The sequence below is a fragment of the Colletotrichum godetiae genome, assembly GCF_030913485.1.
Source record: "Colletotrichum godetiae strain CBS 193.32 chromosome Unknown BDP55scaffold_35, whole genome shotgun sequence".
Classification (NCBI taxonomy): domain Eukaryota; kingdom Fungi; phylum Ascomycota; class Sordariomycetes; order Glomerellales; family Glomerellaceae; genus Colletotrichum; species Colletotrichum godetiae.
The window spans coordinates 316,604-333,747 of record NW_026851283.1 but is presented as its reverse complement, the minus strand read 5'-3'; the positions used below and the strand labels follow the sequence as shown (position 1 = coordinate 333,747).

The 17,144-nt window shown below is 49.5% G+C and overlaps 6 protein-coding genes and 1 non-coding gene across 7 annotated transcripts; 5 read left to right on the top strand and 2 right to left on the bottom strand.

The window, feature by feature from the left end:
• Positions 1–385: 385 nt before the first annotated feature.
• On the bottom strand, positions 386–1,693 carry BDP55DRAFT_557507 (uncharacterized protein; the record flags this gene model as incomplete). The annotated part of the gene is made up of 1 exon (XM_060569703.1): positions 386–1,693. One exon carries the CDS (start codon positions 1,691–1,693, stop codon positions 386–388), a length of 1,308 nt encoding a protein of 435 aa, XP_060426864.1.
• Positions 1,694–4,246: 2,553 nt separating this feature from the next.
• On the bottom strand, positions 4,247–4,327 carry BDP55DRAFT_t246. The gene has a single exon. It is a non-coding gene; the product is annotated as a tRNA-Gly (tRNA).
• Positions 4,328–7,903: 3,576 nt separating this feature from the next.
• Positions 7,904–8,391, top strand: BDP55DRAFT_634614 (hypersensitive response-inducing protein; the record flags this gene model as incomplete). The annotated part of the gene is made up of 2 exons (XM_060572686.1): positions 7,904–8,028; positions 8,085–8,391. The coding sequence occupies 2 exons, from the start codon at positions 7,904–7,906 to the stop codon at positions 8,389–8,391; spliced, it is 432 nt and encodes a 143-aa protein (XP_060426863.1).
• Positions 8,392–9,644: 1,253 nt separating this feature from the next.
• On the top strand, positions 9,645–10,305 carry BDP55DRAFT_634613 (uncharacterized protein; the record flags this gene model as incomplete). Its single annotated transcript, XM_060572685.1, has 2 exons — positions 9,645–9,660; positions 9,725–10,305. The coding sequence occupies 2 exons, from the start codon at positions 9,645–9,647 to the stop codon at positions 10,303–10,305; spliced, it is 597 nt and encodes a 198-aa protein (XP_060426862.1).
• Positions 10,306–11,195: 890 nt separating this feature from the next.
• BDP55DRAFT_240828 (uncharacterized protein) lies at positions 11,196–12,262 on the top strand. The gene is made up of 4 exons (XM_060566213.1): positions 11,196–11,211; positions 11,265–11,374; positions 11,442–11,662; positions 11,729–12,262. The coding sequence occupies exons 2-4, from the start codon at positions 11,304–11,306 to the stop codon at positions 12,112–12,114; spliced, it is 678 nt and encodes a 225-aa protein (XP_060426861.1). The 5' UTR covers positions 11,196–11,211; positions 11,265–11,303; the 3' UTR covers positions 12,115–12,262.
• Positions 12,263–14,722: 2,460 nt separating this feature from the next.
• BDP55DRAFT_671990 (uncharacterized protein) lies at positions 14,723–15,366 on the top strand. Its single transcript, XM_060575495.1, has 2 exons — positions 14,723–14,830; positions 14,898–15,366. Exon 2 carries the CDS (start codon positions 14,926–14,928, stop codon positions 15,175–15,177), a length of 252 nt encoding a protein of 83 aa, XP_060426860.1. The 5' UTR covers positions 14,723–14,830; positions 14,898–14,925; the 3' UTR covers positions 15,178–15,366.
• An 819-nt stretch (positions 15,367–16,185) lies between these two features.
• BDP55DRAFT_695856 (uncharacterized protein) lies at positions 16,186–16,929 on the top strand (the record flags this gene model as incomplete). Its single annotated transcript, XM_060577520.1, has 1 exon — positions 16,186–16,929. The coding sequence occupies one exon, from the start codon at positions 16,186–16,188 to the stop codon at positions 16,927–16,929; it is 744 nt and encodes a 247-aa protein (XP_060426859.1).
• Positions 16,930–17,144: the final 215 nt, after the last annotated feature.

Sequence of the window (17,144 nt, the reverse complement as noted above, 5' to 3'; positions counted from 1 at the left end):
CCGGAAAAGACTCTAATCGATTACAGGATATAGCAAGAGTATGGTAATTTGAACAGGCAGGTATCAATTCACAGTCAATTTTGACGAACTAGAAAATCTGGACCCTATATTGTAACTCTCGACAAACGCTAATGGTCGCCGGGACTAGCAACTATGCGACAGATCGAATTATCAGATATTTCATCTTAATAAAATATCACACCTTATGGTTTCCAATTGAAACCAGTACTGGTTCGTTCTTACTGTAGCAAACTCAATGAAAAAAAAAATGCCTGAAGTAGGCGTATTACGCAAGCTTAGTTCCATAAACCACCACTGCCTTCAACGAAAGACGCTTTCCCAATAATTCTCGGCCTCATGCCTCGTCTCTCCCACGAACTCAAATCTACTGGTTCAAGACCGACGCATCCAGAACAGTCGGGGTCGTCTGGACAAGTGTACCAACAGTGACATGCGGCCAGCTAAGCCCAGCAAAGTCGAGAGTGACGTTTTGGGTGTACTGGAGCTGGGTATACGTGACAGCCACGGTCTTTGCCTGCGAAATGGGGAAGTGCACCTCAAAGACGGGCACCTCTTCTCCGTCGCGAACGGGCAGAGGGGAGAAGTGCTTGCATGTCTCGTTGGCCGAGGGCTTCCAGGGCTCGAGCTGGATGTTTGTGCGGACGGTGGAGATCCAGTACTGGGCTTCCATGCTGGTGGCGTTTGCGTTGGCGCGGCTAGGGAGTTTGAGGTTTTGTTGGCCGTCGCCGACGAGGAAGCCGATGTTGGAGGTGCCGCCGCCGAAGTTGGTGTCCGTGGGCTTGGTGGTAATGGTGTAGAAGGTGTTTTCGACAATGTCCTTGCCCTTGTTGGCGTTCTTGAGGACGGTGTTGGGGTCGTCAATCATGGCTTGGGTGATTGTATTGGCCTTGGTGAAGGGGGCGAGGTTCTGGGGGAGGCGGAAGGTCGCAGGGTCATTGGCGTTCTGGCTGGGGAAGTGGAATCTGTCGTGGCTGCCGACCGGGAAGGGAGTGATGTCGACACTTGGGATGTTGGGTGCCCCGACGCTGGAAGATGGGTCGGAGAAACACTGGGCGTTGATAGTCGTGCCGTGAGGGATGGAAGCCATGCGAGCAAGGGAAGTCTTGAGGTTGGGAATGGTGGTGGTGGGAACGTGCATCCAGAGACCGGGCTCAAAGTGGATTACGGGAGGGGTCGTGTTGGGCAAGACCTCGGTGATATCGTAGATGGTTTGTGTGTAGGGGACACCGTTGAGGTCAATATCTTGCTGCTTCATCAAGCCGCGGTTGGGCACGTGACCCAAGCCAGGGGCAAACACCTGAGTCTCGTGTGTGATGTTGAGCTGGAGGATGTTGTCCGGGAGGAGGCCTTGAGGGAGCACAGGGTTGACGTCCAGCGTGGTGGGAGAGCTAGTACTGTGGGGGCGGAAGATAGTGTTGAAGCCCCTGCCGGTGAAGGTGCGATTCTCCAGCTTATTCAAGATGCCCAGCGGCGCGGCTGGTTCCGCTGGCGTCGCTTGTTGAGTGATGTTGGCATGGGCGGTATCCGGAGTGCCGTTGTTGTGGGTGTTGGCGATGAACGGGCAGCCGCCACGGCCGTTGGAGTTGTCGCCTTGTGGCTGGAGGACGGTGGCTCCGAAGGAGTTGGCCTCCGGGACGCTGATGGAGGCGGTGGTGGTGATTGGTAGACCCATAATTGCAGAGATGCTCTGATGTAGTTGGTTCTTGAGAGTTAAGGATGAAGATGAACTGTGATGTGAGAAGAATACAGGATCAGTTGGATGATGAGAAGGTGGGAGTCTTTAAGTAATTCATCCTGATACTACCGATATAACCTAAATGAAGGTAAATGGAAGCACGAGTTACACACACCACAGATAAGCAGAATTCCGCAAGCGCTGATACGAGCTGCCTGTTGATGGCTTCAGTTGAAGAGCTGAAGTGTGAACGAGACATGTCGAGCGCCACAGCCCGTAAGCTCGAAATTATCATCTCAGAGGCCTCAGCCGCATTCGAAGCTGACAGTGAGGCGTTCTCTGCTTCCCTTCCCTTCTTTCGTAAGGCGTGTGTCACTCCAATCCGCTCGCTGCCTTCATTCCGGCAAACAAAGATGAGACGCTGTAGCCTGTCGCTCCATGGTGAGGCTCGGCAGGGACTGTACACCACCTTCTGGGCAGTATGGGTTTACTAGAGATCCTTCCTTGCGAACGACGTGCCTAGGTATGCCAAAGAAGACGATGGAGAGTTTTCAAGTGTCTCATGTCCCACTCTAGGCCTTGGGAAGCTGCGGCTGAAGTATCGGCGGGCACGCGCCGGTCCGCTTCCGGAACGTTGGAGCCCGCAACCAAGCCTCATCGGCAATTTGGGAGACCCTGCAAATATCGTTGTGAAGTTCCTCCTCTTGTCACGAGAAATGTTCGCTTGACTGATGTTCTGTGAGCCAGATTCACCAGCGGACGTGCTTACGCTTAATAAACGTCGTACAATACTCGTATTCACCGGGGACCAAGTCACGGGAAACGTCGAAGGAGTCTTACATGCAGGTACATCTTATAGCCTACTCCAATCTAGCACATGTGCGTTTCCGTGGGGATCCCCAATCACTTTTCCCCCTCATCAGCTGGAATCCAAAAGTCTCTGGCTCTTTGAAATCCTCCACATTTGATTAGCAGTAATCCACATGCTATATTTCCCATGCCATGTGCTGATCTGACGGCACCTAGGGGAAACGTGGGAGTCCCCCGCTCGGGTGAGACGGTCTAGATCCCCTAGCCTTGAACTCTGGCATGCAAACTGTCGGACCGCCTCGCGCCTCCACTGCAACCGGAGAGTTTTGCGGCTTCGCCCAGGGTTGTGTCTCAACCCTTTGCTAGGCTGACTGCCACTTAGCCCGGTGGTGCGGAACGTTCTACCGCACCCGGGAAACACGATGGCGGGGTGGAATTGTCAAGGGTAGCACACGTTATTCGAAGTTGTCCTGTGCGGTGGGCAACGGGACGAGATTTCGGTGAAGAATGTGTGGCAAATCACTGTTTTCCCGTGATGAAATGCGGATCAGAGCAACGGCCGTACGGCATCCTCTGATTTTGAGTGAGTACGTATAATAATATTTTGCTGTAAGTTAGGCCTTGATGGCACTGTACCTTAAACAACAAGCGCACAAGACCAGTTGAATAAGCTACATACATATGAGGGAAGAGCTGTGTCGCTCAGGTGCTCCTTCCCGTCGGTTGCTTTCGTTCAACAGACTCCCCAGGAGTACGCACCAGGTGAACCACTGAATATTCACGGTTGGGAATCGTAGGCAGCATAGGGAGCCTGATGCCTTCCCATCATAACAACAAATACCGGGCCTGATACCTGAGTGGTGAAAGCCGCAAAGTGCTGACTGTGTGCGTTATGCTCCGTAGAATTCCAGGATTCCGGCGTTCAATCCTCGTCTGGCTCTTGTTGTTTTTACCTTTTTTTCTTTCTTCCAATGGCGATTAAATAATAAGTCATCTACATTCTACTTGTTTACTGCTGTTTGCAAAGTACAAGGCATTCTTCGAACCTACCTTAATTTGCTTCGATAAATAAGTCAGTGATAGGCTTCCAACCATCATTTCATAGTCCCGCTACATCGTCAGGCCTTCTATGTGACGTTCAATTCAATGAATGAGTAGGTGGTCGCAGTTGATATGGACGTATCGCAAAGACTGGGTACGGGGAATGATTGAAAGAGGCTCGGGGTGAGGCTGGGGCTCGGGCTACACCGGGACCCAGCCCCTTGACTTCAATATGCCCAACATTCTTCGGGTAATACTACGTTTCAAATAAAGGAATAAATTATGCTGCAAAATAACGTCAACTTCAGTAGTCTTAGCACCGATAATCCTTACGATCTACTCTTATTCTCTACACATCTGCCTGACTGAACTCGCCCCGCAGGTGACAACGATAGTTGATGGATGCTAGACACGCGTCGAAGCACCCAATATCGAGTGAGAACATGAATAGCACATATTCGTTAATTTAACTTTCTAGGATGCAATCTGTTGAGAGATCAACCCGGCAGCATAAGTAGCTGGCATCCAGAGTATGCTAGCAACGTATCCCCACTTGAAGCTTCTATTCTCATAAGAACACTATGTCCGACTTTCACATGCGAAGCAACAGCATACATTCAACTAGAAGAAAGACGCAAACGTGGTTCCAGCTTAATCGGACACCTCAGAGGTATCAGAATACAGCAAAAGGCAAAAGAATGCGTCGAGGGGGAATCGAACCCCCGGCTCCCCGACGCTGCTTGATGGCAACGGAGAATTTTACCACTAAACCATCGACGCTAGATATTGATGATCCCGTTTGGAACTCAGATACTGGTCGGTGACGACAATTGGTTTCAAGGATGGATACGGGTGTGGGTGCTGTTCTGGGTGTTCATGGGTTTGAGATTGTGGAGGATTGAGGGTTCACGATGTCCACTCAGGTTCCACTCCTCTCGTGATTAGACTCAATTGAAACTGTCCCCACTCAAAGATGGGAGGGAACCAACTTGAGCAACTTTGGAAGGCTTGTGCATCAACTTCATGTAGTCTAAGCATCTTTCTCCTTCGTTACGGCTGCCGAGGCAATAGCGGACGGATATATACATCGTCTAAGGTTGGAGAGACTTCGATCTAGATCATTGCGCACATCAGATATAGCCACGCAGTGAGCTAGTGACCACAAGTGACATCTTAATTCAACGACAGTGGTTACGCGGTGTGCTTTGTGCCGTACTACGAGACTAGCATCTAGCGGCTCTGTAGAAGGTGTTTACTACTACAGAAAGCGTACAGACATGTTGGTTTCTGATACTAGTACTGCGTTGTAACTCGTGACACTTTTTTTTGATGTTCTCTGTGACAGTGCTGGCTGAACCGGCTTTTGGGCCTCGGCAGTGCGCCGATTGACTTGAGACAATGAGGCTCGAAGTCAGTTCAAGACTGAGGTCATCGATAGGGTCAACGTCATCAACTAGCCCAGCAAATCGTATATACAGGACTCAAACTTGTCATTTGGCAATGATGTCTGGATGACTCGCCTGTGGCCCCGTTGGAGCGAAAGCCTTGTAAGACCTCTCCTATGAATTATTATTCAACTCGTCTTGATGCGTGGGTCATATGAAGGCTGTTTTGAGCTCGCCCCATTGTGACGACCAGTAGCTGTGTTGGCTCATTTGGTGCGAGTATCATTTGACTTACTGGGTCTAACAAGAGCCTCTAACTAACGATTCCTGACTAACCAACTTGAAGATGCGACTTGCTATTTCAGAAGAAGCTAGAACCTACCTCACTTCTACAACGGATGGCGATATCATGATCGTGAAGTCAGCGGTCGCATGCATAAAGGCAAAGCTTAGGAATTTAGTCGTTCGGCAGAGCTCGATTTCTTATGACTGATTGGAACAGGTCTGAAGAAGCTACGCTCAGCCGAGAGCTGATGGATCTTTTAACTCACCCTAGGGCGCTCTAAAGCTAACTCTTGCAGCTTTTAGACTAGAGCTAGCTGAGAAGGTGTTTTGACATCACGCTTTCTCAGAATTAATGGTGGTGTACAACATTGTTTTGAAGGATTTACTAGTAGTCAGAACCCACAAAGCTGGAACAGAAAGGCCTGTTTGAAAGGTGAATTTTGAGGACGACCTGAAGCTGGCGCATGATGCATCTTGGATGAGCTGTCTCAAAGACATGCCCGCTGAAACCGTTGCATTGGAGAAGAAGGCCAGGAGATATCATTATTAATTGCTTGAACAGAGCTGCCACTATCAGCAGAGAGAGAAAATTTGGTGGCATAGATTAGCGTGACTCGTGGTCATTAGATGGCCCTGATACAAGGTGAAGCCTCGCTGCCAGCGGGGGAACTCAAAATTGGCTGTTTCTATAGAGAGCAAATGATGGACCTTCATCTTGAACTATCAGCTGAACCTCTTTCACGTTCTTTGTTTTTAGAATTTCTTACCTTCCAGGACACCCGCCGATATCTCGTGGCTTGCAGATCGAAACACTTTCGCAGAAGCTCGCGCCTCTCCCTTTCACACTCCACCAGCGAAGACCCAAATGCACGCTACTTTCTTGCGGCTCCACGCCTTGATCCTAACTCCGGTTAGATGGGAACCCTGAAATCGAGGAAGTGGCGTTGCGGGCCGCACCAAAGCCGCATTAGAGCTTTCCCCGAATCCCCCGGCGCCCCGAACAGGGAACCGAGTCTTGCCAGATCCGGATACGAAGTGAATAACGACGTCATGAACAAGCCTTTTCAAAGACGTTGGTCGGTCCTCATTCAGCCGACAACTCAACCAACGTTACGTTACCTCGTTTTTAGCGCTCAAAGACCGAGATTTGCTTCAACGTGTTGGCAACCTTCTCTCCCTTGGAAACAGAAATTAGCCGCGAAGCCGATATAGGCGAATTCTATGGTGTCACTGTGCTGTTAGCGATGTCTCATAACCCATTGCCACGGCCCCTTGACACACGCAGTGGGTCTCGTATAGGTAGACTCAGTGGTCCACCATTCGTAAACTGGCGAGGGAGAGGATTGGTGAAGGTCTCACCGCCATGGAAGAATGAGCTGGATAAACCTCCTGAGCACCTATTAATGCAAAAGAAAAACTCTATCGCGCCCCAGCGAGTTCGAGTCACAATGACTTGCTGTCCCCGTTCCGTCCAACTGACAAGTAGCAGGACGTCGCATCGCTTTCGGTTCCCGCGGCTTCTTGCATTTTAAGTCGACGGGAAATGCTCGAACTCTGGGCTTACAATGCTCTTCAAGCCCTGTGAATAGTCAGTTGGTAAACACAAACAGAAACAACGAATCATTATCTCAAAGGAGTCCACGCTCAGGATTCCGGCCGAGCAACAAGTCATGCATAGAAGGAGACCCCTGCCATCGACATGCCAACGCTTCAAGCTTGGCAGGGGGAGTGGGGTCAGCCACTGCACTTTGCGCGCAGGAAATCGGCTTTGACCCGGTTCATCTGAGCCGTGGGAAGAAGCTTGGCGTGCGTAAGGCTCGCTCGCTCGACTTTCTGGGCTGAAAAAGAAGCCTCCGGGGAGCTAGTTTTCTCCGAGGTTGGGGAATGATGATCGCGCGACAGGGGTGACTATGTCTGCACGTTGCCCAAAATAGATAGATTAAAAGTTGACAATCGTCCCATCATGTGCCTCAAGGCGGGGAAAGGTGTGGGGTGGTCCAATCAAAAGGCAATACGTACGAGCGTTCGTCTAATCATACAACATGAGCTGCCAAACCCTTGAGCCCGTCATGGGGGGGGGCTTCTCTGGATCTGTGGTGAGCACGCGGGAGTTTAGGCTGGAGTCTTTTGAGGGAATTCTAGGTGCTCCCGCAATTGAAGTTGGAAAGCCCCTTTTCGATGTTATGCTGCATGGTCAACATTGGCGGTGATCAAAATATTGAAGCTGCTGCATGTGTACTCCGTATGGTAAGGGGGCGCGGCTGATGTGTTTCATTATGCGCGACTCACCCCAAGATTCCTATTTTGTGTATGGCAGGAAACTGTAAATTGGATAGGGCTATTGTTGAGTAACTGGAAGTCGACTTTTCCGTTGTTTATTTTGCATAATAGACGTCATATAGGGGTTGGAGGCTATGACGTTTCACCTCAACACTAATTCGGGAGTCGGGTCAAATACGAGTTCGGCAGTACCGGGGTCCACCGATCGCCGTTGGCGATCGTCATTGCCCCGGTGGATAGCCTCCCGACTCCTCGTATTATCCAAGATTCAGTTGCAATCAAAAGAATATATAAGGTTGACAACTTCGCAAGCTGTACACATGTCTTTCTTTCTGTATCACACACAATCAACTCACACAACAACCTATTCTTTAATCACCAACCAAACACCAAAACAACCTTCAAAATGCAGTTCGCCACTCTTCTCGCTTCCGCCTCCGTCGCCGCCGCTGCTGCCATCAGCAAGCGTGACGTTACCTTCAAGGTTTCCAACTTCGGTGCCGACTGCATCCCCCACAGCACCCAGTGCTCGTAAGTCTACAACAACCTACACTATCATTCAACACATACTAACAACCATCTTCCAGTTACGGATTCACCGTCATCCAGCCCGGCACCATGGAGACCACCGGTGTCAACTGCACCGCCCTTGTCGCCGGTAACACTGACGGCACTCTTCCCGATGTCAAGGAGGGCGCTTGCACTCTCTCCTCCCGCACTTTCGACGTCGTCCGCAGCGCCGAGGGCCTCACCCTCACCGTCTCCCAGCCGGTTACCCCCAGCAGCAACCAGACTGGCTCCCACCTTCTCCCCAACTCCGACTTCGAGATCTCCAACCAGCCCAACGCTGTTGTCCAGCACTACACTGGTGCCCGCTCTTTCGACCTCGAGTAAATGTTTTACCTCGTTCGATTTCATCGGAGAATATGCCCTAGCGACCATGGGAAAGGGTGTGCGCCTTACACGTAGCATTGGGAGGATGGCAAAAGATTGTACAACACATGTTTCGATAGAGTGAAAAGATACCATCATAGAATTCAACCGGTTACTCATCCACAACTTGTTAGCCTCACTGTTAAACGCCCTGTTGCAGTATAACCACCAGGACCGCCGTGTGTTATGCTTGTGTTTGCTGCCTTCAGCAACATTGTTAATGTCACCCCCGATGTCGATTCTATCAAGGACTTCGCTGGCTGAACCAACGCTTCCGGCACCGGCCTCGCCAGCCTCGTCGGCAGCCTCGTTACCATCGCCGAGGACATCGACAATATCTCCGAGGAAGCTTATGTTGACTGAAGGCTTCGGGGTATGGGCAGTAGTTGTAGATTAATTGGGGGAGGGGGTTCAGAAAATCGGGTTCTGAATGATGAATAACAGTTGAACTTAACTTGAATGCTTTGGCCTGGGATAGATTCAAGGTTGTTTCTCTTCGGAGACGTTGAACCTTACATAACTTCTTGGTTTCTGCCTGGAGTCGGAGTGAAAATGAGTTCGACAGACAACTAGAGCTGAGCCAAGTCATGTACGGCGATATTATTCATACCTCATGGGTCCTACTGCCGCTGAGTACAAGCCTTCAATCAGCCGCGCTCCCGCCTACTTCCCGAATCAGACACGGGATTACGCAGACATCCGTGATCTTGCTTGACGCAACCATCACATTACAAAGGTAAATGATAAAGTTGACATCGCAATCCGAATCAATCCATTTCTCGTAGACGATAGGGATACACATTGCTGTCGTCTTATGCAGATGCTGCCAGTCTTCGTCTTACAGCACCCTGCAAGGCAGACGCAACAGTCTTCTTGGTACCTCGGCCATCCTTCACTGAGACCACACGACATCACAATCTGTAAGTTATGTTGAGGCATCCCAATCAGAGCGATGACCTATGACACTTTTCAGCCGGCGGGAAGCGGCACAGCGTTTTTGCAGCTAAAGCAGAACATATATTTGTCTTGTATAGATCAGGCTCGTGGAGCTAACCCGGTTGTTACCTGCCCGCCCAATAATCATCCTCGCCGGCCTCAAGTTATTGTTACGTCCATTGCGATCCAACCAAAAAATGAGGCAACCAATCATGGTGAGACCCCGCCGTTCTATATAAAGCTGTGGCGTTATCAACGGGCTGTGCTGCACCACCAAAATGATAGTTACGCAAGGTCAATACTTAGTTGTTGGCGGCTACGTCTGGAGCCTGATCACATGCATACCTTCCCCTGTCAGGCTTCTACTCCCTCTCAATTACCGAGAGTCTCTTCCTATACTTTGCGTCGAGCCCTTTTCTTCACATAGACGCGTCCCTACTTCAGGTCCAAGACTACTTCGATGAAAGAATCGAGGCTAAAGGCAACTTTCTCAATGTCCTGGATCCTCTGTCTGTATCTAGTGGCGTTGCTGGTCTGATATCTCTCGGAATCACAGTCTGTAAAGGCCTCAATACCTTCTGCCAGGATTATGGATCCCGCGACTTTGACATCATCAATCTCAAGGAGCATGCGCACAGGCTAGATTCATTTCTTCACTTAGTCCAAATTCGCTTACAAGCATGCCACAAGGTTGATTCGGCGCTGTCGGCGTCTTTGCAGAACTGTTTTGGCGCCTGTTGGGGATGCATCCAGGAGTTTGAAAGCCTGGCTAAGAAGCAAGCCCGGTTGACAGGTCCAAAAGGGATCAAAGAATATGGCAAAGATGTAGCGAGACACTTGCAGTATCCCTTACAAAAGGCCGAGTTCGACAGGCTGAAGGCAGAAATGCAGGACTTTTACGCTGCCATGACAAATTATCTACTCTTGATCAACCAGTAAGCTGGAACAAGATTTCCCTACGTGAGTGTTTCTAACTTAGCCTTCAGTGACCTCAGTGCTGAGCTGCGAGAAGCTGCAGTTTCCGAATCCGTCAGAATTGGTTTTCTTATCTTGTCTGAGAAGAAGAAGACAGCAAGCCAAATAGCTGCCTTAGTGCCTGCTCTAGAAAGAGTAGTTGACGCAAAGTTAGCTGGGCTCCAACAATCATTCGACCAGCGCCTCAAGCTTCTCTCAACTGCGGCTTGTCGTCTTGGGGAAATTTCGCCAATACTATTGCCGATAGATGAAGTTGAGAACCTGAGAGTACCAATACTACATCACTGCTCTGCCGAATCCCAGGGCAGCGTTGCAGGCTCACTGACCTTAAACGCACGGAAATCACCCATGCACCGTCGTATCTATAGAATCGTCTCATGTTTTTACCGAGGAACGTCGAGCGGAAGCTTAGGCTTCCACACAGTCAGTAGGTTACGCGATCACTCAGGAATTTGGATGCTCTTGCAGGGCTAGCCCCTATTCAGACAACGTCATCGCTCTTCACAGCGTCTACGAGACCATGACAGCCATTGCGAGCTTTCCTTCATGAATCCCCATCGACGAGCCATTGAAGGGACGCTCAAACTCTTCAGCACCCTGTTTTCTTGGAGATTGGAACTACAGTATTCGAAACAGATACGTTTAAAAACCTTGCAAATTCACCCTGCAATGACAGCTCGTTCATTGGTGTCAAACGACGCACCTTCTTTCTTCATTGTCAATGAGCTCGTTGACAAAACCCGACATGACATCACAGCAGATATTCTGCAAGCTGCGGTAATATCTGCGCTTAAGGACCTTCGCTGTCTATTCAGGGATGGTAAAGCTTGGCCAAGTGATCTCAACTCCAGCGACCAAACCCTTCTTCAGGTAGGAAAAGCCTATGGCACAATCTTGCGTTCTAGTTATGCTGACTTGAAAAGCGCGCCAGTAATGTGAAGGGCCGCTTGTGGTCTGATCGCATGTCCGAAATTTGGGTTCAGTTTATGAAAGAGCTAGTGGTCATGGGCGTTCCCTTGAATGAAACCGGAAGGTGAGGGTAAAATCTCTTGATATCTTCTGTCGTCACCAAAGTGTTCTAATGTGAGCAATGACTTCAGGTCAGCTTTGGATTCGTTTCTTCATCTTCAAAGGGGTAAACGAGCTGGTCTTATGAGGAATACCTCAAAAGATCTGGAAGAAGGCTCGATAGGCATTGCAAAAGGTTTACTCGAGCTAGGTGCTCTGTCCATCGGCCCAGCTATCAATTACACGGTTTTCGTATCTGGGGACGTTCTGAGTATACCTGATATTTACCAAAACTTCCCAGAATATGTCGACAGTAAGTACAAATCTGATTTTCAACTAAACTACCTTATTCTCAAAGCTTCACCATTAACACCGAAAGGTTTTGATTATGGATCTTTATCCTGTGCACTCCTTCAGAAGTCAGAATCAGCTATCAAGAGTATTCTTGGAGGGTCGCCCAATTCAGTGGCCGAGCGAGGCTATCTTGGTCAAACCCCCCTTCACGTGGCTGTGTACTGGCCCAGAGGCCATGAATTGCTCTTTGACTTAGCCGAGGACGCCTGTCTTCAAGTTATTGATGTGGAAGATGCCACGGGATTAACGGCAATCTGTTCGGCCATACTCCTGCACCAAGCAGACTCCGTCCAGGTTTTACTCTGCCGGGGAGCTACCATCGATCTTGAAAACACTGCCACGTTCTTTGGACATCCCAATGCCTCTGATGGATACTTTCAGAGTCAGGAAGTCGTCGATCTCCTGAGTTAAGAACTAGCTGCTCGCAGACGCAAAATGCTGCTTTTCGCCAGCAGAAATTTAACGGAAAAGAAGTTATCCGAAATTGGAATGACGAAGTCAACTATCCTCCAAGAAAATGCCTTTGAGATTCTTCAGGCACTTTCGGTCCTCGATATGATATATCGAGATTCCCGCAATCTTTCAGAGTTCGTCCTGGATCTATTTACCATTCCCCTGTGATGAGCGCGTAGTTAGCAGAGGCTCTATATCGCTCCGGATTCGACCACGTCAACTCCGCGGTTCATGGCTGTACTCCTCTGGATGTCATGAGGATAGCCGGGTTTTTCTTTAGGGCAAGTTTTGATGATTCCATAGACTCCATTACCTGGTTCGAGCGCCATGGGGTAGATATCAAGCATTCGATACCCGTTTTCAAACACGGCTCAAAGGCGAGTATTACTCCAGGTTCTTCGGGGCACACGACTCTTCATCGGTTGGCAGCCGGGTTGGGTAGTGTATCGAGAGGTGACTGGCCGTGTCAGACACTTCAAGCTTTGAGTGGTTGCACAGGAAGCTCCGTTCTCTCGAGAATCGTGTCAGAAACCTCGAGAGATTGTTGCAACTGTCATTGCTCCAGGCAAGGCTGCAGTCCACCCTCCACATTTGCCAAGCCATGGCGAAAGAAAGACGGCCGTAACCGAGGCGACCGGATGCTGAAAAGCATGTGGGATGTCATAACGAACCTGGTAACTTTGTCACATCAAGAACATGGACAAGCGTTGCTATAGTTCGTACGCGTCGCAACTTTTGACGACCTTGGCATAGGCCATAGTTGCTGCGAGTACAAACACTATAAGGCTTCAAGGTCCGTCGAAGTCGAAACCATTTACGACCCTGTGTGGATGACAGATTCCGACGAAGTAGCAGAAATACAAGAGGAAGATCAACATTTGGCCATCACGCTGGAGCAATTGATGGAAGAGTTTAATGTCAGACTGAACGAGCCGAGTCTCGATGTTGAGGGTTTTTGGTTGTATTGGCGCAAACGAATGGGAGAGTTCGAGAAAGCTAAAGAAGAGATGGTTTCCGAGGATATTTGTGCGATCCGAGAAATCGGAGTCAACCTAGAATGAGGTAGTTCGGCGTAGGCAGTCTTTTAGGCTTTGTCTACCCAAAGTCATAACCTAAACAAATCACAGTCTTCTTCATGTCAGCAAGAAACCTCGAGGCTTCGAGGATTACGTGTAATTTCCGGATTTGGTATTAAATCCCCGGCCTCCGAAAAGCGGATAGTGACAAGCGAGAGGACTGTTGTTTCTAAATTGTGACACTGCTTATGCTACATCTTGCAGGATGTTTGGCTGCATTCTTGACTCGATAGCTAGGTATCTCGCGCATGAGGGCACATCAGCTATTGATATTTTTCGAGATACTTGCTCGAGATGCACTGCTATCGATGTGTACCGCACGAGCTAAGTCGTCAAACAGCACAGCACCACATAATGGCTTGCGTCAAGGACCGTACATGATTGTCCTCTCATTGACTACCTAGTAGCACGGCTCGATAATCCGGTGACTACATTTCCTCACCGGACCCGACGGGCCAGTGGCCCTAGCGTCAAAATACAAGTCACTAGGTGTTTATAGTTTTTTTAATACCATTGAAACCGGGCGAGGTCTCCCCTATGTGACATGCAGTGGAATGTGATTTACGTTTCATGGTTCTGATGAGTCGTCATTCACCGTCGTGCCCTCTTGACCTACTCTTTCTAAAGTCCAACGAAATGATAACGGTCAACGCCTTGAAACCTCTCAGCGACTGCCTCTGTTTTTGCTAACGCAAATATCCAATGCTTATATACCAGTCAAGTAGTTCAGCGGAGAGGTTAGCTCGGTTCCCTATCGTTGTTCGGGAGCATATGGCCTATAGAATTATACCCACCGAGTGCTCCATCCTTCCATTGATCACTCAGCCGAGTCAAGGAATGCCAAGTCGGATCGGCTCGACAACGTTTTCTCTTCTAAACCTTCAACCCCATCGCGAAAATGGAGTTGCGTAAGCCGTCTCCTACCTCAAGAGCTGATCCCCTGGAAGGATCAATAGAATCACGATACCTGTGATATATGACGGAGCTCTTATTTGAATGGTTCGTTGACCAATATAATCGCCTACTTGGCCGTGCTCATCTATATTTCAGAAACCCAATATCAGAATGAATCCACCACAGCGCTGTCACGGCTCGTAGTCAGGCCTAAAAGTTTCGAACTAAGGTACCTGGCGATCAACAACAAAATTGAAACCGAAAGGCTGCGAAGTTTGGGTGGATAGCATGGGGGATTTTCTTGATAATGGAACATCAAGAAACACACAGGAATCATCGCTGTCCTTCGCAAATTCCCGCATTGATGTGAGGGCGGCTAGAAATATGGCAGCACCATCGGTGGGGCCGCGAGCGACGATCGTGGAGTGTTTGGTGATGTTAGCTTCCGTATTCTCGGCTACTCCGGCATCCACACGGTGGTTCGCTTTATCATTCGCAAAGTTACATGCCCACACCAAGAGATTGACAAAGTTTTGTCGACATAACTTGGTCTCTCAAACAAGCTGTGATAAAGCTTCTCCTATTCAGGTACGAATATTAAGATATTTTACCAAGTGTGACGATGTAAGTATATAAGCTATACATTCAACTTCAATTATTCCTCATGAAGTCATTAAGACCAGGAAATACCTCCACACAAGACCGTAAGCCTTTACCTTCCTTCATCCTACCTCCTTAAAAACGCGTCCACCAACCCCCGAAACACAACAGTCATTGTCATCACATCACACAAAGCAAAATGAAGTTTGCCACTGTACTTGGTCTTTTGTCACTGGCAACCGCCGTTACCGCAAAGCACTACTGCTTTGGTGGCTGCGTCAAGTGCTACTGCGGCGACATCCAGTACGACGACCACCGATGCTCAATGTGCAGTTGTAATCACAACGCCTACAAGTCCGACGACCCCAACAATAAGCAAGGTAACTGCGATCAGCCTGGTGGATTTCACCTTGGATGTGGCTACAACTCGAGCGGAAAGTGCAAAAAATAATGGTGCTGAGGCGGCGATTGTCACGCTAGAAATACTTGCTCATGGAGAAGGCAGGAGCCATTATGTCACTCTGGGGTCGGCGTCCCACGTCAACGTGACAAGAACGAGCGCAGGAGAACAAGTTAGGACCAATTCCATGAGTGTCAAGGCGGTATAGATGCCGGTGCAGTGTTCATATTGAGACCTAGGGGTTCTTGGAAATAATAATTTGGCATACCCTACTCCTCGACCTCTTTTTAAGACACCTGAAGTGAATGTACGCCGAGTGATTACCATCTTACATTATCATGAGATGAGATCTAGGGCTTCCCACCTTCCGTCTAAGAGGAAATCACACTACATGTGATGGGCTGGTTTATTCGTATATGAGCTGTACCCACTTGTTACGAACTATAGGCCTCATGACTCTGAGTCGCTAAGTCTTCGTATGAATGGAACTAAATATTGGCTAGGAAATAGAAAAGCTCAAAGGACAAGAGCTAGAATCTTCCAAATTCTATTTGAAGTGAACACGGAATGGCGGGTATACTATACGAATGCGGCTACATACGTGGGATTTAGCTCATATTGGTATAAGGCTGACATCTTTAAAGTTAAGTGATTCGCGAAGCTTAGTTGAGAGCAAGTCGTAAGCTAGAGAGCCTGACCAAGTAGGGTACGTAGGCAATTAAACTAGAGTCCAATTTCAAGGAGCGTACTAAGCTTGAGGTATCCCCTCGGCGGACTTAGTCCATGCGGACAAAAAATGTCGTTAGAATTGCGTGTCGACGTCTTGAGTTTCATTCTTCCCCTGGTACCGGTGGGATGCTTTGGGAGTACTCTACTTTTGATGAATTAGAGTTTGATTGCCGGCCTCAACGGCATAGACCATCCTACCGACGGGATGGAAAGGAGGCAGAGCTCAAGAGAACACGACCTCGCTCGCGTGGTACCCTCGTGTCTTCTGCTCATTCAAACCTCCACCGCCAAGACGAACACCCATCCGGATACGTGCACCGAACGCCAATAATGGTCGCCATCACCCTCCCGCTCCTAGCAGCCCTCGCAGCGAACCCGTCGCGACTCGGCATCGTCTGCGCGCGCTTCAAAGAATCTCTCGATCCCTGGGCACCCGTCGCCGCTTCCACATACCTCTACTCCAAAGGCGGCGTGCCCCAGACGAACGACACCGTGCAGCACTCCTCCTTCCGCTCTTACGTATCCCTCCGCAACATCGGACGAGAAGGCCACACTCACCTCTACCATATCGTAAACAACTACGACACGCTCGACGACATCATGATTTTCACGCAGGCGGACCCCTTCGACCTCATCGCACCCGTCGTAAACACGACGGAACAGATGGTGCAGAAGGCGATGAGCGTCCCCGCGGACGACGTGACGCCCTTCAACGACGCGCTGTTCCACGATGTTGCGGACTGGGGCCGGATCGACTGGAACAGCTCGGCGCAGAAGCTGTGGATCACGGCTAGTCAGATCAAAAGTTTGCAACTTGCGCCATACACGCCGGCGCAGTTCTGGACGATGGTGGTGGGCGGAGAGCATCCGCCGGCGATTCGGGCGATGCACGGCGGGACGTTTGCTGTACGGCGAGAGACGATTCGGAAGTTGCCCAAGGAGGCGTATCGAAAGGCGCTGGATGAATTCGAGACGACGAATTCAACGAATCCGGAGGTTGGGTTCTTCATGGAGCGCATGTGGGCTCCGATGTTCTCAGAGAAGTACCGGCTGCCGAGTGTGCAGAATCCGTGATGTGGTGAGGCATATGAAAGAACTGTAAGGAATAGAGCAAAAGGGAATGGTATTTAGTCTCAAATGCAAAAGATTACTTCTCCTCGACGCGCCGTTAGGCGTCTGTTAGTAGGTGTTTGGCTCTAGGATTAATCTGATATTAGTTCTGGCGGCTAGCAGACTGCTGGCCAAATCATCATCATCATCATCATCATTCTCGACTATCTGCGGCTCGT